This window comes from Helicoverpa zea, chromosome 21, assembly GCF_022581195.2.
Source record: "Helicoverpa zea isolate HzStark_Cry1AcR chromosome 21, ilHelZeax1.1, whole genome shotgun sequence".
NCBI classification, from domain to species: Eukaryota; Metazoa; Arthropoda; class Insecta; order Lepidoptera; family Noctuidae; genus Helicoverpa; species Helicoverpa zea.
Window position 1 is genome coordinate 3,127,091 of NC_061472.1, and position 26,702 is coordinate 3,153,792.

The 26,702-nt window shown below is 34.2% G+C and overlaps 1 protein-coding gene across 2 annotated transcripts in view; it reads right to left on the reverse strand.

Moving 5' to 3' along the window:
• Nucleotides 1–26,702, reverse strand: part of LOC124640548 (rho guanine nucleotide exchange factor 17) — a 120,652-nt gene that overhangs the window by 87,617 nt on the left and 6,333 nt on the right. Inside the window, exon 2 of one of the 2 annotated variants that reach the window (XM_047178341.1) lies at nt 316–423. In XM_047178341.1, coding sequence (XP_047034297.1) covers nt 316–380 — 65 coding nt within the window. In that variant the 5' untranslated portion in view covers nt 381–423. Of the gene's footprint in view, nt 1–309; nt 424–26,702 lie in introns of both variants that reach the window. The other variant, XM_047178340.1, reaches the window with a different exon arrangement.

A 26,702-nucleotide genomic window follows, 5' to 3' on the forward strand; every position in this document is an offset into this window, starting at 1 on the left:
TAAAAGATCCACATACTAACTATGTAGTGCAAACATTAGTAAGCGTCTGGGTAAGAGCAGGTGTCGGACAGACAGACGGAAGACGCGTCGACTATAAATAGTTGGACGTTGGCGATTTGGCGACACAGCGACCTCGTAGCAATGTTTACAATTTTCTTGGTTGGTTGCTGTGGGAGATGTTTGAAAATATTCCTAGTGATTTCGTACACTGTTCTTGCTCCAACTTATTGTATAACCATCCCACATACCCACACCACTCAATAAGAGTAGACTACATAATTTTGCAAAAGTACCTACACAGATACATACTCATACCTGGAGTATTCTCTCCGTCTCCTGGCGCCATCTGTGGGCTCTGAGGCGCGCGCGTCTGACGCCATCGCGGTCACGTGATCCCGCGCATCATGCGCACGCGTCACTTCGCTGCAACAATAACATGGAGTAAGCTTCTGGACTTTGGCTGGTGATAAACTTGTGTTTATATTGCGCTTACAATGTTGTTCGTAATCATGTCTTCGTATGTCCTAGTTGGTGCAATGATCTTTCTTTTTTGGGATAGTTATGTTTCCTCTATATAAAGGGCAATAAATAAGTAATCTACTATATGGGTCTTTTTCACGACACTTATATCTCATTATAGATTGAGAAGACTAAAAATGTTCGAGTTTTTACAGGGTTACATACCTATTTAATTTATTCAAAGAAATAGCAACGAAAATCGAAATAACAACGAAAATCTAGATTAAGTATGTATTTGATATTTTTCGCATATTTACATACCTACTCTAATCTGATCAACAATCTTCTACGGCATTGGTGCGACAAAATAGCCTATAAAGACATACAATTTTGAACTGAATATTTGAAGCAAAGAAACTTACATACGAGTAACTACAATTAAAAACGTACAGAAATTCAACTACATTACTTTGATTTTTTTCTCTCTAAATAGACGAACACCAGCCGACATCTGACGGAATTTAAACGAACTATTTTACTGGGCGGGCGGCAAGCGGTTAGCTTTCATATTTTTTAGTTAACTGGGCGGGCGGTTACATACTGCATTATTTAAACGATAGAGGTCGCTGGTGTAAACCATAGTTTTTCAGTAATTTCAGCTACTTGAAATGTACGTATATTATTCAGAAATCAGAAATCAGAAATTTTATTTGCTAGAAACATGGTATGGTATTACAAGATGTTACAGTAGGTATGTGTTTCACATGTCTCGCCGTTTAACCGGCATGCAAATATTATTATGACCATTATCATAATGTGGAATTACAATTTAAAAAATCTAAAATAATATTGAATATTAAAACAAAGTCATTAGGCATATTTGACAAACCAAATTATATGTATATAAATAAATGCGATTTAACAAAAAAAAAAAATATTGTCTGGAAGAAATCGCTATTTACCGATAAGACCGCCATTTGTACTGTACTTTGTGCGTTGGGATGTCCTGTGTTGTTAATTTTACTGGTGTACAATAAAAAATAATCTATCTATCTATTATCATAACTTATATTATTAAGAGGAACGTTTTCTGTACCTATGTCTGTTTATTTGCACCTGATAGCTCCGGAACGACTAAATTGATTTGGTAAATTCTGTCACTTTTTTAAGCTATACCATCGTTGGGTAACATAATACTCAGACTATCTTTGATCGAAAAACGGGAAGAAGTACCCCCAAACCAGAGTTAATCCGCGAGAAACTGCTAGTGTACTGCCTCGTTTATTGAATGAATTGTATTGTCATTATATTGAAGAACAAATGTCTCTTTGTTCACCACTTTATTGATATTATTTCTCTTCAACGAGGAAGCAAAACAAACAAGAATTCAATAAAACACCGCAGACAAAGTAGTCAATAAATAACACCAACATTTATTAATAATTATTTATTTACTAACAATGTTGCACTTTTATACCAAAGTCCTTCAATGCAATTCTCTCTGGTTTATTCTCTGTTGATGTTAAAACGATATTCATTTTTCAATTTAGTAAGATCACAAGAGTCGGTGGTTTATTGGCCAATTAATTAGCTTGAGAAATAATAATAATGCAAATTAAGGAAATATTGGAAGAATTTATTGCGGAATATAAATATTGGAATGTCTTGTTTTGGTTTTGGAAGTTTTTTTTGGCAATCTATTAATCCTTATTAATGTAGCTTTCACGTCATGTTACAGCCTTTTCATCGTCCCACTGCTGGGCACAGGCCTCCTCTCACAAGGAGAAGGATTGAGCATTAATCTTTCACGTCAAATTTACTTTTAATGCAACTAGATAGTATGTACCTATGTTTAGAAACTGGTTAATTATTTCTACTGATTACCGATAAAATGTCTGTTATTTATCTGTTAGTTAACACTATCTGCGAGTTAAAGGCTGCTTATGATTTATGCAATTTTTTTCTACCCGAGACCTATGAAACCCAAAGTTGTAGTTTATTTGTCATTTAAGTTCCTAATAGACCTAGCCTTAATATTGTAGGTCAAGAAAACGGCCTTTAATTTTGAAGAATCTGCTAACCCAGTACAGATACACCTGCATTAGTTGATGTAAGCTAACACTGTTCGTTGAACCACCGGCCTTGCGGCTGCGCACCGCATTGTAAACAGCTAATTTGTATAGCACACTCATAGATTATCGACTTGTATTGATGATTTATGTTGTAGATCTTGTGGACTAATATTTTGGGTGCGAAAGTGAGTTTGTTTGTCATGTTTTTAGAGTGAACAGCTGGATATGTTTGGATGAAATAAAGTCTGAGCATAGTTTTGATCCTGAAGAAAGTGGTTAGTTTTCCTGTGAGGCGTGCTCACCTGGCTCATTCAGGATACAAGTGTTATCAAGGGAAAAGTGAGAAATAAAAATCTCAATTAGGTAAATCCATCCTTTTCTTTTTAACATAAAAAGGTGCCTTAAATCAGCGGTTCCCAAATGGGGTTCCGCGGAACCCTGAGGTTCCGTGACAGGCCCTCAGGGGTTCCGTGGAAAATTCAAGATTTCCATATGGTAAATCGTTTCACTTTTGAATATATTAAATTATTATTCATTTTCAATTAAATTCACCATGTAGGTGGGTACCACTCGGGAGCGTAGGCGGGGGAAGGCCATGGCAGCAGATAATTTAATCCCGTTTTTTACAAATTGTAGATTAACTTAATACTTCCAGGTCTTCGGCAATCGGCAAAGTAGGTAGCGAGTCGGCCAAAAATCACCGCATTTTTTGAGCTTATTTCATCGCCAGGATTATACGTTTTCATACATTTGATAGGATGTGAAATGACACGGCATACGAGTATTTCCAGTGGCTATTTTTACCATGAATCAAAGTGTGACATTATTTCCAATTTTTGCACCTCCGCGAATCCGAAAATTTCGCGCTCGCTTCGCTCGCGTCTCCATGTTACGTGTGATGCTTTTATGTACGTTTAATTGCTCAGGTATCCAACATCGAAAAAAATTCGCGCTCTTCCGTCGAGGTTTCCTTTGATGTTTATTTTTTATCCCTCTGGTTCAGAAAAAGCAATAGCGCTTTCTTCGCTAGCTGCTGACCTAATTAATTTAAAGTGGTTTTGTTTATTTTGTGTAGGTACTTAAACTAAAAAAAATTCGCGCTCGCTTCGCTCGCGATACCGGCTACCACTAAATTTATTTCAATGCTAGCGGGTGCTTGGAACTTCTTCTTTTAGTAAAAAAGAAAAGGCGCTCGCTCGCCCCGCACCTGTACAAACCCAATCTATTTCTTTTTGCGTTTACTTTGCCCGTCTTCAAACTGAAAACTATTCACATAATACTCAAAGGTAAGGGCGGCTAAATTGTTTTCTAGGCCGTGCGGCAGATAGCCATGCTACGCCTGAGTATGTCTCTAACCATATAACCATTTGGTGCGCTACCATACGCTACGAGCCTAAGTGTATTTTCCGCCGAAAAATGGTGAAACGAAAAGGGTTCCGAAGCCAAAAGAATTCGGGAACCGCTGCCTTAAATAACCCATTTTTTTTAATTTAACAGAAGGTAATGTATAGTCAGCAGTACCTAGAGAGTTATAAAAATCTTTTTAGCTAAAATAAACGGAGTAGAAAACCAGTCAATAATCCCAATCTATTTTCAGTAATAAAATAGAGAGGGTTCGTTCTAACAAACTGAAATAACAAAACAACATCAAAGTTACGCTTGCACCAGTTAGAAGCTCGAAGTTTCCGATAGTACACTGATGAATGATTTACTTGGTCAGTATTGAACGATAGTTTGGGTTCCGTAGACTTTTTATTACATTTTTTCTACATTAGACATGTTGAAGCATATGTAAGTTCGTAGGAATGTCGGAAGTACAAGAAAACTTGACATAATGTAACTACACAAAAAAATACATACTCCTTTTTTGAGAAGTCAGATAAAAACAATTCTTATTTAATTTATACATTAATGTACATAATAAATATCCATATTAAGAATCCATTACAATATTTTACAGGCATAAACAAACGTTTCGCACTAACCATAATTCCCGATAGCTTTATAACCACTTTTCTACCACAAAACATCAAAAAAACATACAAACTATCAATCACCTAGCTACAAAACCAAAAAGTTTAACTATCATGATACCAACCTATTTACCTATTCTGCTATAATAAATTTAAATACGGAACCACTAAAAGAATTCTCTTTGACGTGTTGTATTTATAAACATGAACCCGAAATATTAACTGGCCAGTATATTTTGACCTTTTATGTAGTCTATGGAAAGAATTGAATGATTAAGACAATTTGGATAGTAATGGAAAGTATCATAAACTAACATTTTTTGTCATAGTTGTAAATAATTTGCGCCCAAAAGTATTCAGACTGGAAATGGAAATTATTAATCAAAATGCACTGCAACGGCCAAACTAGCCGATGATGCTACCGACGAGGCGAGCATTTGTCCAATAGTGGACTTTTAAAAGATTAAACATTTTGTTTGTAGAATTTGTGCTGAATTTAGGTGGATATAGAGCAAGGGGGGGACCAAAGAAAACAAGATTGGATTTTTGTTACTTGTGAAATGAAGTTAAATAGGAAGGTAAGTACAGAAGAAGAAGAAGACATGCTGAGCTGATCTCAACAAATTTAGTCATGTGCCTTGCCTATTAGTTATTCTAATCTATAATTAATTAAAACACCAACTGATTTCGTCCTTCCTTTTCTCCTTAACTTCAAAATTTACTCTTGAGGCTCATCTTACACTAGTCGCTCAGTAAAAAGATAACTTCTCGATCTCAGTTTTCAAAGGGAACAAAGATAATAACAACAGAAGTGGCAGTGATCTTATTTCATTAGAAATGCGTTGAAAAATAAGACAAATTGATATTAGTCTATGTTGAACTACATAGTTTTCTTTCGACTTTGTTTGATCATTGAATTGTTTTTGACTTTGTAGCAGTAAGTAAACCTATATTTTTAAGTAGGTGGATATTATTATAGTTATAACATTCCAACATTCAAACTGTATGCACTTTCTAAGTAGGTATATCTTAGACACCATTGACTGTGTTTCGGATGGCACGTTAAACTGTAGGTCCCGGCTGTCATTGAACTTCCTTGGCAGTCGTTATGGGTAGTCAGAAGCCAGTAAGTCTGACACCAGTCTAACCAAGGGGTATCGGGTTGCCCGGGTAACTGGATTGAGGAGGTCATATAGGCAGTTGCTACTTGTAAAGCACTGGTACTCAGCTAAATCCGGTTAGACTGGAAGCCGACCCCAACATGGTTGGGAAAAAGGCTCGGAGGATGATGATGAACATTCCAACAGCGAAAGAATTTTCCAAATCGGTGCAGTGGTTTCGGAGCCTACAAGCTAACAAACAAAATTTCCTTTTGTATAATATTAGATTATGTGTGATTAATTAGCTTTACAAAGTAAAACCAGTAGCCTGAGAACTCCTGGGTAGTCCGTTCACCTTTTTCCAATAACCGATGTTTTTCTCATAATAAACTACCCAAAAGTTTACTAACACTTCAGCAATTTGTTACGTACAATAATTTACTTGTATATTCTAAAGAAATCGCTGTTGTATGCGTAATAAGACTATCATAATAGTGTAACAAGAACCGTTTAGTATAATCAACAGATTTAGAATTACAATTCTAGTTAAAATTGATGTTATAGTTGCTGAAAATTGTAGGTAAGTATAGTACAGATATTATTATTGTGTGCTAGTCAGACAATAGGATTTAACATGATTGATGATAAACTATAAAATTAACATTTAAACACTACTATCGTCAGATAGCCAACTTCAGAGACGCAAAGTTATAAAACTAAACTAAGTTACTAAACTAAACTACGCCAATATATCTAAGAACTAAATCATTCAAATATAAATACTAAACATTTATTTAAATTCAATGTCGTTTCACTTGAGACGCGTAAAAAATCAAAACGATTCGTACTCTTTTATTTATTTATAAAAATATTTAGGCAATCCATTTGAGAGTAGTTAACACATGTCAGCACTTGCGCAAGAGTTTATTACATTTTATTTTGAAGTTTTATTGCGCATTGCTGCTTGTGATGAAGATGAAATATTCACTTCAGCTTTTTTCTAGATTTTATTTTTGAATTTAGGTTGTCTATTATTTATATGGTGTCAAAAAATCTGTAACTACTTAACGCTTCAAAAATGCTGTCGGAAATACCTACATACTATCCTTCAGTCGCTTGTTAAATTCGGGTGCAAAAATTGTTGCCGAGTAACTTAAGAATCAAACCTATCGCAGTACCCCACAACTTTATTCACCACTTATATGTATGTATTTATGTACATATATTAATCCAAATCTAAGCTTTTCGGAATACGGCACTGCTTCAAACGAACAAGAAATAAGATATCCTACAAGAATTAACATAATCACCACTATAAAACTCACTTACCAAAACGCATCAACACTACTTACTAAACAACTCAATTTAAAGAGATAGTTACCGAGAAAAGAGTATAATATTTAACCGACTTCTCGGAGGAGTTGCAGCTGACTAATAAAGTAGTCTTTCGCGGAAACTAAAACTTGGCAAAACGCCATGATATCGCGACTTAGTGAATTAAGGACCAAATGTATCGTCACCAGGTAGAATTCCGACCAAGCATTTATAGAATTAACTGATTCGATAAAATATGAGGTTAATAGGACTGAAGATTGAACTATTTTGTTTGAGGTCAATTTTCTACTGTATTATGGAGCTGTAAGTATGTCTCTTAACTTCATCGTCATAAGCTTCGTAATCATCATCCTCCGAGCCTTTTCCCAAACTATGTTGGGGTCGGCTTCCAGTCTAACCGGATTCAGCTGAGTACCAGTGCTTTACAAGAAGCGACTGCCTATCTAACCTCCTCAACCCAGTTACCCGGGCAACCCGATACCCCTTGATTAACCTGGTGTCAGACTTACTGGCTTCTGACTACCCGTAACGACTGCCAAGGATGTTCAATGACAGCCGGGACCTACAGTTTAACGTGCCATCCGAAACACAGTCATTGGTGTCTAAGATATACTTAGAAAGTACATACAAACTTAGAAAAGTTGCATTGGTACTTGCCTGACCTGGAATCGAACCCGCGCCCTCTTACTCGAGAGGTTGGTTCTTTGCCCACTAGGCCACCACGATTTCATAAGCTTCGTAATAAAGGACCTAAAACATGGGAATTTGTACCGAAAGACCAGTTAATCTTGGATTCTATTTTCAATTATTTTTTTTGCAGAAACATAGGAAGGAAATGTGACTTGAAGTGTCAAAGTAACCCTGTTAATATAAATTAATCGATTTTCCAAAATGGGTAAATTAGCTTAGGTACCTACTTACATTTGTCATTGTTGAATTGGATTTTAGATATAAAAAGTGAATATTTTAAATAATATTATAAACGCGAAAGTTTGTATGTATGGATGTATGGATGTTTGTTACTCTTTCACGCAAAAACTACTGAATGGATTTTAATGAAACTTTACAATAATATAGCTTATACATCAGAATAACACATAGGCTACAATTTGTAAACATATTGTTCGAAATACTAAACCTGCGCAGACGAAGTCGCGGGCACCAGCTAGTTTTAAATAAATCCTTCCATATTAGGAGCATAATAGAAAAACTGTGTCAAGATTTCCGCATTCTTTAGCGAATTAGACTAAAATCTCCGAACATTGATATCGTGATATATTTCATTTATGGATTATGCAAATTATATGTATTTTTATGAAATGCAAAATCACTCGTAAATAACAACTTATTGGCAATTATTAGCCGTAAAGCCTTTTTTGTTATACTTTTATGAAAGGAGATCATTGGTCGATTATTGTTTTCGATCAGGATTACAATATAGGATAGAGTCTAAATTAACTTAACTTAATCTTGACATAAATGTCACACATTTTACTATAAAGACAATAAATTTAATATTGCTTGCCTATTTATAGAATTTTATTGGTATCATAGGTTCTGAGAACTCTACATTAACAGAATTGTTACATTGCGTTCCTCATAAGATTAACTTACATTTAAATATTTACATAGATGACATAAGATGTTTATTATCCACAACTAAAGTACGTTTTATATTCAAAGCTACATCAACACACAGTGTGCAATTTCATACGTAAGCTGGACAAAAATGTGACGTTTAAATCCAAAATGGTGGCGAAGACGGCATCGCCAGTAGGTACTTACCAAAATATTTTAATTTACACTTTGTTCAGCTTTATTTCTGTACGTAGTAAACCGTGCTCACGTCTAATATTGGCCTTGTAAGTCGTGGGCGCAGATGCATTGCTTTTCTTTTAAAACACGATTATAAAAAGAAATTTTTAGTCTACACTTTCTTTCAAACGAATTTACACCTTATTGTCCAGGTTTTATGGAAGAAATTGAAGTAAAGACTGATAATCCATCGACCCACATTGATGAGATACGTTTAAGAAAATCTTGTAAATTATTTAATTTAGTGAAATAGGTGGGCAAAAAAGTTTACTTTATGTTCGAAGATTGCAAGTACACTTTCGTATTTTTTTTTCTAAATCAGCTATTGATCGTCATCATCTTAAGGTTTCTAAAAGACACATTATATTTATGCCACAGCTTTAGTCAAAAAAAATATAGTATCAAAAAAATCACAACTTCTAGCAGTCTATTATTAAGTCTAAATCAAACTAAGATTTATTACAACTTGCAAAAAACATATCTAACAAAACTTGACAAAATAATAGCACTCAATCAATCAAAAATCTAGTCATAACAATAAACTAGACTGTATCTAGCTACATTTGCTCTCTCATCAATAAACCTAACATGTAATTGTCGTCTATTTTCGTCGCACGCGCACGAGTAAATGAGTTACAACAGAGCTTGTAGACTGAGTGGCAACCTGTTGATGTCTTGTTTTAGTAACACTTGGGGAAGGGACTACTTTGATATAAGTATTGTAAGTTTTTTAGAGATTTTAGAATTATTATCACAAAGTATTGAAAGAATTTTAAGTACCTAGTAATTGCTCAATTTAAACGAGAAAATATAATTCATATTAAGAAAAAATATCCTTGAAGGATAAATGTATGCTGAAATACCAGGTCTCCCTTTCATTTTCAACTTATATTTCAGGATAAAAACTTAGCACAAGTAACGTAAACTTTTTTATTCAATATCTTATCGAAATCAAAACACGCGGCGACTAGAAACTAGTTCTAAACAGAACATAACTTTTTAACCTGACATTTTAATTTAAAAATGCCGCCAAAAGATCAAATCTTTGTATACTTTATTGACACATTCGTTAAAGAAACGAGCCTTTCCGCACATTAATTATTAAAAACATAAAAATTTCCTTTCATATTTTTGGTTTACGATTAAAATAAATTACAATGGATTTTTGAATACAGATTAAAATCGTATCATAAAGAAACTGGCAATTATATCTCGTGCGAATATCAACCGTTATCTTGCCGATAATAATGCAAAATACCGTTTTATTGTTTTACGATTGTTACGAAGATAAATTATATTTTGACCACTAACGTCCTACAGGCCGCCCACTGGGTGTCACTCGCGGCTGTTGTGAAATTGTGAAATATTTACTCGGACTAGAGTAAAGCGGGTATTTGTTGGGTTTTAAACGATTTTCAATCTGTACTAATGTTATACAGCTGAAGAGTTTGTTTGCTGGATAGCCCTAATTTTGGGAACTACCGGTCCGATTAAAAAAACCTTTTAGTGTTAGATAGCCCATTTACATACTTACGCGGGTGATACCGCTGACAGAAGTTAGAATGTATATAATATACCTAAGCCGAGTCGAATGACATGTTTCATTGAGGAGATGGCATGGCATGACGACTAGGGCATGATTTATGATTCATAACAGAATATTTAAGAAAACGACTAAGTACATAATCTGAACTTATTTGGACTTCTTTACTTCTGTTTCAATTAAGTGCAACATCGTCATCAGAAACAATAAATTTTAAACCAGTTAAAAAAATAAAACAAGAACATTTATTTAAGAATCTCATTTACAATAAATTATTGTACATTTATGTGAACCAAATATCATGTTTATTGTCTGTGTAACGACGGTTAAGCAGTTATGAACGAGGCCAGTATGCGGATTGGTAGTTTTACATTATAATGATAATTTAGAGATAAGTAAGATGATATTTGGTAAAATCAAAGTTAATCGTATATTCGGTAAGTATTATGATTAAAAGAAATGTTGCCTAGGGCATTGTCTTTGTTTTGTTCCTCATGTTCATCAAAGACCAGTCTTCTGGGGCTGCGGGATTATTCGAAAGTGGTATCTGCCGTGACTCTGGTATTCGAAAAAAACATAAAGTCAGTTAAAGTAATAGTATAAACTCTGGGAAATTATTTCCGACCTCAAAAGCATAAGGTTTATCTTACGTATGAGGCATACACAAGTTCATAGCTATATATAAAGGTATATCTTTCAGATTTTTATTTCAAGATAAATCTGTGAAAATGATAGGTCTGTAGTTCTGATTACTGACTCATAATACAAAGTCGTATCCCGTACATAAATATGACATACTTAGGTTTTGTGTGTTAATAAATAAGTCTAAAATTAATATCAATTTCTGGACAAAAGCCAAAACAATAATAACTATTGACAATCTAACAAATAGACTTGTGAAAATGTCGTCGATATCTTCAATTTTGTATACTTAACGTTGACAAAATGTTAACACTTAAAGTTAATTTATTAAAATAATGATACTAATGATTTACGCCTCTTTTGATAAATTATGATTCACGTGCACATAAATCGTGTTTTATTTATTAATATACAATTTAGTGGGTGTTTATGAAAAGTTAAAATTTTAGTATATCGTTAACATTTGAACAACAAAGTGTTATTTCTTGTCGACAATAATTTTGAAATGTGTATTTTAAGAAAAACCCTGAATCATTTGTCATCGGGCGGGAAAAGTATTTTTATTTGGCCTTCACCTAACGGTTTGAACTCTGTTATGCAAACTAAAACAGAAATAGATACCCAGGTATCTAGTAGTTGGTCTAATAGTCGCCTGGCGCGAGTTTTGTCCACGGATCGGTTCCCGGGACGGACTGAAATCGCTTTGTGGGTTTAACAAACTTTCACGAAGCAGCCCGGAGTCAGAAAGCAGGCGATTGATACACCCGTGCATCGGAGAGCACGTAAACGTCGTATCTCTCTCCGGTCGTGTCGGATTGCCGTCCCATCGGGCTATGAGAGTGAACGAATACTGCGAGTTCACCTGGGTCTACGCAAATGCTTGTGCACTATGTCGTCCTGCCTAACTGGCTGCCTCTACCATTGTCGAAAATCGGCCTGGATGAAATGATTTTGATAAAACATGACAATGATAAGTACCTATCTAAACATTTTTGAAAATTTTTGCACTGCTGGGAAGCAACACTTTTCCTGGGTACCAGACTATATGTTATCCGCGTACCGCGGGTGAAATGGCGTATGAAAACTAGTCCTAAAATAAACGAGTCACTAAAACTATTAAAACGTGTTCATTGAGCATTAAACATTGACGTTTGACACGCTCATAAAGTTCCAAGATTATTGACATCTAAATCTGAACATTTAAATACGGTACTTAGCGAGTACTTGGACATCAAGTGGAATGCTGGAGTGGATAAAATTAGACAACAATAACTAAGATTAAGACATAATGTGTGTGTCACAAACAGACCAATGAAAAAAGAACTTTAAAATAAGCGTCTTAAAGGTCAATTACTTTTGTAGTAGTACGATCTTTTTTATCACAAATCGTGGTATTAAGAGTGGGCAATATGTAAATGTTTTTTTAACAGTATGAGAACTAACAATGTTCAATTAATAGAGCCTTTTAAGGATTATTGTGTTTGTTTGAAGTGTAATTCTCAAAATTACAAATAGGTATACTTACCCACTAGATTTCAAAATCTATAGAATAAAATAATTAAGTCAGCGCTTCCTCTCCATATAGGTAGGTAATAAATATCTCCATTCACGATATTCTTGAATGGATGTGTCAAAAAGAAAAAGGTGTTAGAAAAGATAAAGTAAATAATTGAGTAAGATCAACCGCTATGCAAATCTCCATTAACACAAAAAACCCAAATTTATAGATCTAAGATTTATTAGTGTGAAAAATTATCAAAAATCGATTATCCGAAATCATCGAATAATTCAATTTAAAACACGATTATCACCGATTTAACATATAAATATCAATTTTATGTAAAATAATGTCTTGATCACATGTAAATCAGTTTAAATTATGGGGGGTCTCTCTAATTGATTATAATTTTTATGTTTTTTAGTGATAGTGATTAATTTAAAATTTCTATATCGATTATTGAGCGGAAACGAATCGAATCGATATAGTTGTCGATTCAAATGATACTTTATACGGTGATCTTGTAATAAGATGACCAATCAGATATTTATCGTTCTCAGTTAATTAACGCCAAGTATTTAAATGTCATTGACCTTTCTAGTTTCTCTTAATAGTGGTCACACTTAATAATAGTGCCTGTTGGTTGGTTTAAGAAGTACCAATTTCTTGATTGCTGTTATTGTGCTTAGAGTAGTTACCTACTTGAGCCTAAAAATTACCATAGAGAGAAAACCACTAAATATAATTCCTATTTACCTACGTCATAAAGCGAATTGATTGAAACGGACGAACGTAAAAGGACATATTCAATAGTTTCATGTGCACTATAAAACCATCTAAATACAAGTGCTAAAAAAAGGAGATTTAGTCCTTAGTACACTTGACTACTTTTATTTCCTACTGCATCTACTTTGATTCCCTATAACATCATGATGTCCTCCTAGCTTATTATCGGTTACGGCAGCCGTTCTCAAGTAAAGAGATCAGCCAGTTGCGCAGTACATATTATAGTGCTCAAGCATTTGCGCAGACACAGGTGCACTCACTATTCTTTTACTCTCATAACCCGATGGGACGGCAATCCGACACGACCGGAAAGAGATCAGGCGCAGGACCGACATTTTCGTGCTCTCCGATGCACAACATATTTAATTTGTCGCGTTTTTTTTCTTACAGCATCAAACTCGATAGTTTTATGACGAGACTCTAGACTATTTTGACTACGGTTCTATTTTTGACGTGTGAATAATATGTCAAAATGAATCAGAAATCAGTCAGTCAACGCCTAAAGTGTATCAATTTTACACAGTTGAGTCACAGCTTAATTAAAAATTATTGAGATGCTCAATTTTTTTATGGTCCTATTTTTGAAAATGATCTTATTAGCCATAACGTAGTCGTCTTCTTTTTCTTTTATTTGTTAGTAATTCCATTTTCAAAAATGGCTTATACAGCCGATTGTAGGAGAACTTTGAACGCGTTTGAAAACAGGATTCAATTCTAATTGGAGAACGAAATTATTAATAGAACATAGAATTTTAAATAGACTGCCAATAGAATAGGAAATAAACAGTGGAAAATATAAGCACCTATAATTGTTTACTTTTCTTTTACAACCAGAAAATATATTTAAAGAAAATCCGGTAGTCGATACTGTCATAAGTAACATTATCGTCGACAATCAAAACAAAATGATTTATTAAAAGTTTCTTCTACTGCCTATAATATAATTAATGTTTATGTAATAACTTTGATTAAACCATTCAATGACCTTTATTTCTAAAGCAATAAAGCTCAAAATCCCCCATCATTATCGTATTCAAAATAAGAAACAACAGTACTGTGACGTTTAGACTTTAAACTGAGTTAAGAGAAATTGAGCCTTACACTTTCAACTTTAGAGTTGAAAATTGACTGTCACCTTATTTCTAGGGCTGTCAGAAACAAGTTTGTGAGCCAAACCACAGGCTACGGTGTTAAAAGTTAAATGAACTTGCGGTGTGACCTTTGTAAAACGTATGAAATACTATTTGTTTTTACTCACTTATTTTATTTATTGATGGTGTGACTGTACCCAAAATTACTAAAGGAAAATCATCACGTTTTCAGGGTTCCGTACCCAAAGGGTAAACGGGACCCTATTGTCTTCGCTCCTCTGTCCGTCCGTCCGTCTGTCACCAGGCTGTATCTCATGAACCGTGATAGGCGTCAGTCCGTCTATCTCATGAACCGTGATAGTTAGAGAGCTGAAATTTTCACAGACGATGGATTTTGGTTGCCGCTATAACAACAAATACTGAAAACTGAGAATTAAATAAAAATTTTGGGGGCTCCCATACAACAAACGTGTTTTTTTTTTTGTTCGTTTTCTATATAATGGTACGGAACCCTTCGTGCTCGAGTCCGACTCGCACTTGGCCGGTTTTTATTTATTATTATTTATTTTGACGGCTACCGTGACGAACTTACGATGTTTGACAGGTTTTTGCGGCTGGCAACACAAACAAAAACATGCAGCTAAAATTAGTATAGGAACAAAAAAGTAGCCAATAAAATGATTCGTATTAATTGTCGACTCATTTCCCTTGAAATTATAACTGTATTCGAACTTGAGTATAAACTTTTTTTCAATAAACATAAAATACAGGAGCTCGTGGCTTTGTCAAAGACGCGAGGATCGATCGACCATAAAGTTAGGCAACGCTTGGGGCAGTCGCTTTGTAGGTGGGTGACCATCTTGCCATAGCGAGATCTTCTTCGAGTCCCGGCTGTCATTTGAATAACTTCGACAGTCTTTACGGGTAGTCAAAAGACAGTTAGTCTAACTTCTAGTCCAGGTTGAGGTGGCTACAGATCCTAACATAGTTGTGAAAAGACTAGGCAGATGATGATGAAATAAAAAATACAGTTACTTTATATGGCTGCCAAATAACCAAAGCTAATTGCTACCGGATAAGCTTGTTTATTTTATAATACGTTTATAATCTCTTAACTCCAATTACTAACTACAAATTGGCAACTAAATTAGTTTACGACTCAAAGGACCATAAAAGTATTCAAATAGGATTTTCGGGTATAAAATTCTTAGAAACTAATTTAAGATTTTTATAGAGTTTTTACTATGGTATAAAATAACTGTCAATACCATAGGCGAAAACCACTTCATGGTGTGGGTTTTAATCCAAAACATAATCAATAACAAACCAAAATAGAAGATTAAGGAGGAAACAAAACTTTTTGAACATAGAAGAGCGGTGAATTAAGTAATGAGATAAAAACTACATAAATAGCCTACATAGAAGTTTGACATAAAAATAACATAAATAGCCTAAAAATTGTGCTTCTTAAACATTAGGTACTATTCAGTTATTCAGGTACCTACATGATGATGATGATGACTCCAGACCGATTTCGGTCACGGCGACTGCCTCAACTCCGTACAGATAATTGTCGCTGGTGTGCTCGCATATGACTACAGTAGCCAATCTTCTTTGAGAAGGTCCGCGCACATTGCGGACATGTGAGCACACCATTATCATAATTGTAACTGATTGCCGCGGGTGGTCGGGCTTTCAGTTCGTCGCGTCTAGAATCAAGACCTATATAACAATATAGGTACCTACATAACCGGAAGGTTGCAGATATCTGTATAAACGCTAATGCAGATAATGATAAATGATCTGCAAAGGAAGAAATGAATAATTGCTTACACCGCTGTGAACCCGTGGTCATTCAATACCAAACCCTATTATTAACACTCTATTCTAAATAAAATTAGAACGGCACCCAAAAAACAACCATTAAAATCGATTACACCGAATCGATTCAAGATTACCATAATCATTACGCTAATATATGCTAATGACATTATTAAAACCTCTAATAGCACAATAAAAATAATAATATTTGAAGAAAAAATCAACTTAATTTCTTTATTAGAAAAGTACCGCGCGGTCACGGATTGAACAGGTTTTCGAATCGATTCATTCCATGGAGAACAAAATGACTAGCGGAGGTGCCATAACGGAAAATCTCCTAAGAAAGTCTCCTAAGCGAAGGACGAGGAACGTAACTGTTCTCGCCCTTATACCCCTTTTTGGACCTGATAATTTTTTGTAATTCCTAAAATCGTTGTCAGATGTCTCAAAGAACCCCAAAGGCTCGATAGTTCAGTCGTAACTGATCGTTTTGTTCATGCCCACCGTACGAATTTGATCTAGAAAAAGGCACCTGACCTACCTGCATTATAACATCTCCGCTCATCTTTCCTTACTCCGCGATCCATTCGAATACATTAGCATCGAATGATGAATCGATTTCTACGATCGAATCATGTCGATGATTCTGTAGTTTATTTCTCACTAGTACTTATGAAGTCGTGTTTCTCAATGATTAATTTAAGGCTTTTAAACGAACATTTTTTTAAGTACTTTACGCGAAAGATATTTGTTAAGGAAGGTGTCAGGACGTTATCGTGAAACACTTAAAAACTACTTATGAGAGGTCAAGTTATGTCGGCATAATTTAATTTGAGAGGCTATACAAAATTAAGGAGAGAGAAAGAAACAGAGAATTAAAATATACCTATATATTTTCAACTTTATCTCTAAATGTATAGAGCACAATATTGATTGGGAAAATTTTATAGATTTAAGTAGCTTGACGTGCTTGATTCTATACATAACATAAGAAATGGGAAAGCTCTCAAATCTAGTGATTATTAGGCACCTCCCAATGGGGATATTTAGCATTGGAACACAACGGTCTCCGGTAAATAAACCGAAAACTATTCAAACTAGTAAAAGTCTGAAACTCTCTTCTGTTCTGACTGGACAACAACCTCGTATATTTATAATTCTTCCCCATCAGATATTTATAGATAAATCAAACATACACCAACTTGAATCTACTACTAGCTAATTAAATAGTTATCATATCTCCTTCAAGGTTTTAAACAAATATACATTATAACTCCCAAAAAAGGCTACTTTACATCAAAAGATTGATTACAGTAAATTAAATAAAACACAGCACATTAGGCTTTTATGTAAAACATGTCTGTTTTAGCTGAGCCGGTTCTTAAGGTAATGTTTAGACATATTGATAAATGTTTGTCGATAACAATGATTTAGGACTTAATCTAATTACAAATAGTTGTGGATTTGAACAGATATTACCTCTTTTAGAATAGTTTTGCACATTATATTTTGAAAAACAATCAAGGAACGTCTTTTGCATTTCTCCTTAAAAAGTGACAATCGGGACCTACTATTTTGACATGCCATCCAAAACACGGAGAAATTGGTCATGTCAAATTGGTCACCCATCCCACCCATGTTGCTTGACCTTATGATGCCAGTGTTATTTACTCCATAGTAAGGATCTCCTGGCTAATGGCTATGGACCTACGTCTAAAAATAATTAATAAGTAACCCATATTATAAGGTTAATGAACTTAGAAGAATTGAGCAATTAAGTACCAGAGCTTTCCAAAACCGATTTCCGAAAGTGATTTTTCTTGTCTTATTAAGAAATAAAGATTACTTGATTAGCCTTAATCGCCATTAAAGGAAACAGAGTTATCTGTATCAAATACCTAATGAGTTCAAAATGATCTAAATTTTATGTTAAAATTAAGTAATAAAACAAATAAAATATTATAATCGTTTCTTCATTAAAATATACCGCAACTAATTCCATAAAATTGCCTATAAATAACATAGAACAAACTAATTTTGAAATATAATGTTGGTATCGAAAATTTATTGAAAAGTTGAATTGATTTACATTTTGACATTAATTTATGTATCGATAAATAACTCTAGCTTTAATGTTATTTATTAGTATTTTTTTCGCTTTGTTTTAATTTATTAGTATGGTGACATTTTTGCTAGTTTTTGAAATGAAAGAATGTTATGGACCTGCCTTGATTTTTTATTGTCTTATATGTCAACTAAGATAACTGAAAAAGTATGTAATTTTACTCATTTATGTAAGTTTTGTTACACATTTTTAATCTACATTTTCATCAACTTTTTTACTGACACACTTCAGATGCCTTTTGCTTTTGATCTATGTCTTTTTTCATACAGAGAAAGAGTGCAATTTAATCACAGAGTTTGTCAGCAAATGCAAACTCAATTTTTAAATAAATGGTATGGCTAATTTAGTAAAAAATAGTAGCATTCGTAGTGTTGTTTTGTTTCTTCATGAAAAAATACTAATCCCCACGTGACAGAAACTTCAATAAGTAGGTATATAAGATCAGGCTTAAAAAAGTGTGACGGTAGTGAATTTCACGCTTAAATTTACTACGAATTATCTTGTATTGGCTATAAATAGCGACGTAAATATTTATCCTCGTGCTATTTCAGTTAGCGGGAAATGTTACTGCAATGATAGGTTGGTAATCCTTCAAATGTAAGTACTTGTTATTCAATACTCATACATATTATAGAGTTATAGTGTGTTTCTGCTATTCTAGACGAAATTGAATGGATTTTGAAAAAGCACGTGCCGATTTAGACTGTTATTTGTGTTGTGTGTGCCACGTTATTTGTGATGTATTTTTTGGAAAGGTTGCTATTTTCGGAAATGAGAATAAGTTCGCTAGAGAATCGCGTGAAACTGCAATAAGCAGCCTGCGTTGGTACATTACAACTAGGGATTCTTTGTACCATAATTTTAACCATAATTAGAACTATAATTTTGGATCCTACGAAAGCAAGTAAAACAGCTTAAATGGATTGATACGGATTTGTGACATACTTCTTTCAAGAGTTGGATGAAACCATGGGTAATCAAAATACTTAATTGCAAGTTAAGTTGACACCTTAATTAATGCCTGCCTTTACAGTGTGATTTTCTTAAATTGGTGTAAACAAACCAGTTCTTTTCTTTTCACTTAACCGTTAAAAGGGTACCCTGCAGCGAAACCACCACTTAATAATTAGGCAAATTAAATTAATGTATACTTTTTATATGAAAAACACAATAAAGTGACAAGAAATTTACATAATCATTAAACATAATTGATTTTTTTTCTAATATAAATTATTTATGCGTGTCACTTTTAATGGAAGGTTTAATTTTATACATGTATTCATCTTGGTAATTAATTGAGACTTTTATTTTATTACCTAAAGCGACAAAATATTTGAATATGAAATTTGTGAATGAGATGTTTTTTTAATCATTTGCCTTTTTTAAATTGACTTGAGAGAACAGTGTTTACTATCCATTTCCTTTTTGAGTAAAAAACGTATAAATTATTCACTAACAGAAACTTGCAATATCCTTTGTCGTCCATTGTAGTAGAAAATAATATGTACTTACTCGTAAACATTAAGAAAAATGCGGATTAACCAGAAAATAGAATATAGTCGGTACCACCTACCCACTGACGCTGACATACATATCTTTGCAATCCTGAAGTTAGCCGATTAGCGGGTCCAATGTGCGGCCAAAGCTAACTTCCGTGCTGTATAAACGTTAGTTAATAACGTGTAGGTAAATGTTGAGATAATTTCGCTACGTGTGATTTTCTTCTAGTGTAATACGACTAATAGCAGCTATTTGTCAACTTTTTTATGCGTCTGCCAGTTTTTTATAAGAAACACATTAAAATCGTAGGTATTTTACATTGCTAATTAGTAAAAGGTACGTATTTGTATAGGTATGTGTAAAATGCTTTTTTATGTCAGTTTTTCAATGTAAAATCTTCTCTAAGGCTTACGTTGAAAATTAAAAAGGACCTGTGCTGGTATGGCACAACAGGACTTGTGATAACAATGTTACAATTATTGATTCCAGTAACAAAATTGGTTTAACTCCTCCAGTAACATAGCACATTTCAAAATTACTGTTGACATTTTACATATTTATTATTATTCTCAAAGGAAAACTAATTCAACAATTTGTCCTAAATATGTTTTCCAAATAAGTCATTGAAGATACCGTACAAAATAAGTACCTACCCAAGAATAATCTGTTGTTGCATTTTACCTATGTATCCTGTTAAGATAGCAAGTAAGTAAATATAGGTAAATAAGTCTGAATTTCCTTTTCCCTCACAATTACACAGACTAAAGCTTTTCCCCCAAAATAGCCTGTCCTGTTCACCACAGAATGCGGCTGGATTCCCTGCCAAGAATATGTAACGTCTCATTTTCTATATTGTGTGACATATTGTAATGCACTTTATAAGTAAATGCTATTGGCATATTGTGGATGTGCCAAAATTGTATTAGAAGGCCACCAGTTTGATTTGGATGTTCTCTATCAATATACTTTGAAAGGAAAATTTGAGACACCAGTATCATCATCATCTTCCGAGCCTTTTTCCCAACTATATTGGGATCGGCTTCCAGTCTAATCGGATGCGGCTGAGTACCAGTGTTTTACAAGGAGCGACTGCTTATCTGACCTCCTCAACCCATTTACCCGGCAACACATTTGAGACACTAGTATAATAAACATAAATAATATTTTTGCAATTTGTAATGAAAATAGAACGACTTCCAGAAAATTATTAACGTACTTATAATAGACTTAATTACGCAAGCCAGAAAGTATATACTTATTCATACTTCATAAAACTTATTCATAAAAAGTTTTCAATCTTCCAACTCCCACTAACTCAAGCTACAAGTACCTATTACTTTCTCCCACGTTAACATCAATTAACACAACTGTCGTATATTTATACAAATCATCAAAAGGTACAATTAAGCACCATTCATTGCGCATGCGCACCGCTGACACAGCACATATACCAGTAATTAAACTACGAGCATTCATTCACGTTCTATTGTGTATCTTTTGTATCTTTTTATAAAGATAAAACATCTTTTGTTGTGTGAATGTATTAAAGCGTAGCTGTCATTATGTTTTCATTATGTTCTACTGTTGGGTATTGATTTTATCGAGTGATAGTTTTGCAAAAAAAAAATATTGAATATTGCTAGGTCCCACAGAGCAGGAAGGTATGTCCATAATACTCTGTCTATAGTCTTGTGAAGTGAAAATTTAATTTGAAGGATTTTTGAGTAAATGGTTACTTTAATTTTAATACAAATCTAACAAAACGGCTAAACCTATATCTAGAACAACCAGAATATAAAACCCAAAATAGAGCAAATACATAATTTTTCCGTGCAAAATACGAGTAAAACCGCGTTAATCTACTAGCTATGTTTGCAATAAATAAATTTGACTTTTTGACTTTCATACCAAAACAACAACAAATCTAACCATGACACTACCACATACAAACAAACACATTCTTTATCTCTTATCAGTAACAGTATCAGACAAAGGAATATACCGCGAATACTTTGTATGTTAAATCATACTTTTTCTTTGTACGGCCGCATTCTTGAATATCGGTCGAACGGTGAGGTTTACTCTCCTTTTGATGCCTTTTCGTTTATTACGGATCTGTGTTCCTTTTATTACAAAACTAGTACTTGTCCCGTGGCTTCGAGCGCTTTTTTACCCCTTTATTTATTTAACTTTATGCAATCAAACAATTACAAAGGCGGACTTAATGCCATAGACATTCTCTCCAGTCTACCTTAATGGTGATGCAGAGATAACATGGTAGGTGCATTATTTAATTAAAAAGACATGTATAAGACAACTAGAGATTAACAGAATTGAAAACTAATAAATAGACGTACATAAATATAGGGGTTAAATTAGGGGTTTAATTTCACATAAAGTCATCCCGTCCCAGTTTCTGTGTCCTGAATCCTTTTAGGAAGAAAAAAGCGGTCCCAAATTGAAGGAACTCCGGCTCCTAGTACTTGCAGCCATTATTATTTCGCTACACCAAGTAAACATAGATTAATAAGTTCAAATGTAGTTTTATTTGAGTCAACAAAGTACATTTATGTAACCCTGGAGATGATTATGGCCTTTCTTTGTTTGGGGATCTACCAATAGGTACCATTATCCTTCACCAATCCATTATCAATAGGTCTTATAGTTCGGCCATTCAGAGAATGCGTTCCTGACACGTCGCGATTGAACTGACGACGTAACTTTGCAATGGCGTTGCAGTTACGATAAAAATATTTTTGCTGGTTGTTTACCGTTTTAACAATTGAGGAGCATTAAAACAACATTATTATATCAATAATCAATGAATGTTATTACGTCGTCAGTTCAATCGCGACGTGTCAGGAACGCATTCTCTGAATGGCCGAACTATACCTATTAGTATTAAGCAAAGAAATTTTTGAACTTCAACTCATTGACTAAAAGTTACTCAAAGTAACCGAGACATTATTATCTATTTGCCTTCATGTCTGGCTTAAAGATTACTGACCAAATAAGTAAGGTAAATCACCCAGTTATCGGCCACTTATTAAACGTAGACAATTTATTGATCAATTAAATCGAAAATCAAGTGTTTGCCGAACTTAATTTATGATAATTAAATTAATCGCGTATCGATTTTGGAGTTTTGTTTCTCAAAAATATATTTTTAGTGAACCTTTTAATTAATTTATATGGAAATTGTCATAACTCTTAATTAAAAACTGGCATTGTAATCTTAATGGTTTTTTGATTCCTTATATTACTTTTATTTCTTAATACGAAAATCGATCGAAATACGAATCGAAAATGTTTTGAGGTCCTGCCACATAAAAATCTAGTATTGATTATGAAAACTTTTTTTATTGCTAGCCGATAACTCATCATCTCACCTTACAAATTACTAGTCTGCGAACAAAATACCGCGAATTCTTAACAAAGTAAATGGCGACAAACCAAAGCAAATGTTAGCTTTTAGCGCAAAATACCAAATACGATGTTTTCTCGTCAACGTGGGTGTCGTAGGTAATAATATGGATACCTATACCGCTATCTATATCTACATAAATAGAATAAAGTGGAAAAAAATAATTGTTTGTTTGTTTGTACCGTAAAGGCTCCGAAACTACTGAACCGCTTGCAAAAAAAATTCACTGTTGGACAGCTACAGTCTGCCCAAGTAACAGAGGCTGTATTTTATCCCGGTACGGGCAGTATTTTCTACCGGACACGGGTGAAACCGTGGAAAACGGCTAGTTGGTAATAATGTTTACATACTGCTATAAAATATAAAGCTTTTAATATATAATTATGTAAATTATAGTTATTATTGTATTAGTACTATGTAGTTATTATTGGAGTACTGTCACCTTCAGATATCTTGGAAGATTGCTCCATGCCAAAAGATATAATCGTAATATGAATAATCTCTGATTCAGGATAGGAGGTACCTGCCTGATTTACCCTACCAAAGTGTCCTATAAATTCCCAGTGATTACACAAAATATTATTTACATTGGATAGGCCACTTTATTCTCAAAAAACCGGCCAAGTGCGTGCCGGAATCGCGCACGAAGGGTTCCGTACCGTTATTTAAAATATTAATTTTATTCTAGTTTTCAGTATTTGTTGTTGTAGCGGCAACAGAAATACATCATCTGTGAAAATTTCAACTCTCTATCACCTAGGAATAGGGTCCCGTTTTACCCTTTGGGTACGGAACCCTAAAAATTTACAAAAGAGAAGAATTTATGATGATGATGATGATGATGATGTCCTCCTAGCCGATTATCGGCTACGGCGGCTGTTCTCATGTTAGGAGATTAGCCAACTGCGCGGGACATATTATAGTGAACAAGCATTTGCGCAGACACAGGTGCACTCCCTATTCCTTCACTCTCATAGCCCGATGGGACGGCAATCCGACACGACCGGAGAGAGATCAGGCGCAGGACCGACATTTACGTGCTCTCCGATGCACGGGTGTATCAATCACCAACTTCCAGGCTCCGGGCTGCTTTGTGAAAGTCTTCTAAAACCCACAAAGCGATTTCGGCCCGACTCGGGAATCGAACCCGAGACCTCGTGCTCAGCAGCCGCACTTGCGACAACTAGACCAACGAGGGAGTCGACTACAAAATAACTAGTTCTGAATTTATAATTCTTACTGAGGTTATTCAAAACTGGATTTTACCTCTATATAATTTCGATTTAGTACACAAAACATAGATAAGTTTAATGTAAATACCTACTAAACGATAATTACTTAGAATTAAGATAATATAATTCTCTAGAAATGCAGTGTATTTGGATTTGATGTCAAATAATTGAACAGAACTTATTATCAGTAAAGAGATTGTTTGATAACATCACATTCATTGCATTCCATGTTTTCATCATCATCATCCTCCGAGCCTTTTCCCAACTATGTTGGGGTCGGCTTCCAGTCTAACCGGATTCAGATGAGCACCAGTGTTTTACAAGAAGCGACTGCCTATCTGACCTCCTCAACCCCGTTACCCAGGCAACCCGATACCCCTTGGTTAGACTGGTGTCAGACTTACTGGCTTCTGACTACCCGTAACGACTGTCAAGGATGTTCAATGACAGCCGGGACCAACAGTTTAACGTGCCATCCGAAACACAGTCATTGGTGTCTAAGATATATTTTGTTGCATTCCATGTTTTATACGAAAGAAATTATCCATATTGAGCCCCAGTTACACTAGTACCGATAAAGTATCGGTTAGTTATCTAATAGTTAATGCTATCTACTAGATAAGGGCTTCTTATAATTTGTGCCAGATATAGCTATCCTATCTAGATAAAAAGAGTCATCTTTAATTTTTTATTCTTATTACTAGGCATAGGGTTTTTAGGGACCTTTAAGTCGAGATTATAGGTACAGCCATTGTCAAAATGCCAGTTAAACTGTCTAAAGATAAGGTTTGCATACAAAAGAATGTCTACTTGACTGGTTTTCTAACCACGAAACACTTGGCTGGTTTCAAATGTCCAAACATTTGATCTAACAATTAATATACCCACACATAACATATAGTATTTGTACAATTTTTTAACTCATTATCAATATGCAAGATGATTATCTTAAATGATTGTAATAGCTTATAATTTATTCTGTGTACCGTTAGCAAAAACGCGCCCGCGTTACGTCGGACGAGTGTTGGTAATGAGAGTTTTTTGCTGACCGTACTCTACATACGTGAACTATACGCTAATCTGCATATTTGCTGGATGGAATGTAGAGTTAAGAATGTTATAGATAGTACAGTACAAAATCATGCTAGAGGACCATTTTATTTACCTACTTATTGTATTATGTGTAGTTGTGCCTTGTTGTACCTATTGTATTATGTACTAATATATGTAGTTTCTAACCTACATTTCCTTACATTTTTAGCTGACTTATGATTTCATCTTCAAAATGATAAATGTCAACTAAACACATATTATGTCACAACCACGGCGTAACATTGTACCGGATTCATTTATTTAGCAAAGCATGTTCATTTTAAAGACAAAAATCATTGATGTAGAAATAAAAAAAAATATCGATATCGAAATGAGTACCCTTTCTCTTCTCCTTTTATGAAAGGGATTTGCCTTACCAACATCAAAATATTACATGCCTTCTCTAACGTTTCATAGGTCTACATTCCTGCGTGTCTATTTGTCCATATCGCTGTCACTATAACATTATTTGTGGTAATTATTGTGACAGGCTCAACCGCTCCCACTGTCATGGCCGCCGTGACGTCACAGGATTTTTTTTAGTATAGCCTACTTAGCTGTGTGTTTTCTATATGCAACCTTTGTGGGAGCGATCCCATTACCGCTAACTATCCTTTAACTTTTCCTAGTAACTTCACTATTCCCTAGTAACATAGGATATATTTTATTTAGGTATGGGCGGTAATTCCCTGGGACGCGTGTATAACTGCGAAAAAACAGCTAGTCAATAATAAATATGGGTTTTAAGAGAAGGATGATCAACTTGCTGGTAGAAGTTTTTTTTTGCTACCACTTTACTTTTACAAGAAAAATGAAACATACCTAACATATTTGAGCTCAATTAGGACACCAGGAAGACCAAGACCAGATAAATTGTCACCTATATTTTCAACCTACCTAATAGTAAGTTAAATAAATGACAGATGGCACATGACCACAGATACAAATTACAATATTGATATAACAAGCGGATGCTGCAGCCTATGCATTTGATAAACTTACAGCTGTCTATAAAACGCCCACGGAATAGATAGGGCATTTCATTATGTTACAAAGTACAAATTATAAGTTGCCGTGTCTATATCTTAATAAGTTACATTATACAATTCCATCGGTCAAGCAACTTTGGTTGAACAAATCTCACAAATTCATCATATTAATATAATAGTCATAATTTTTAAATTATAAAATTTT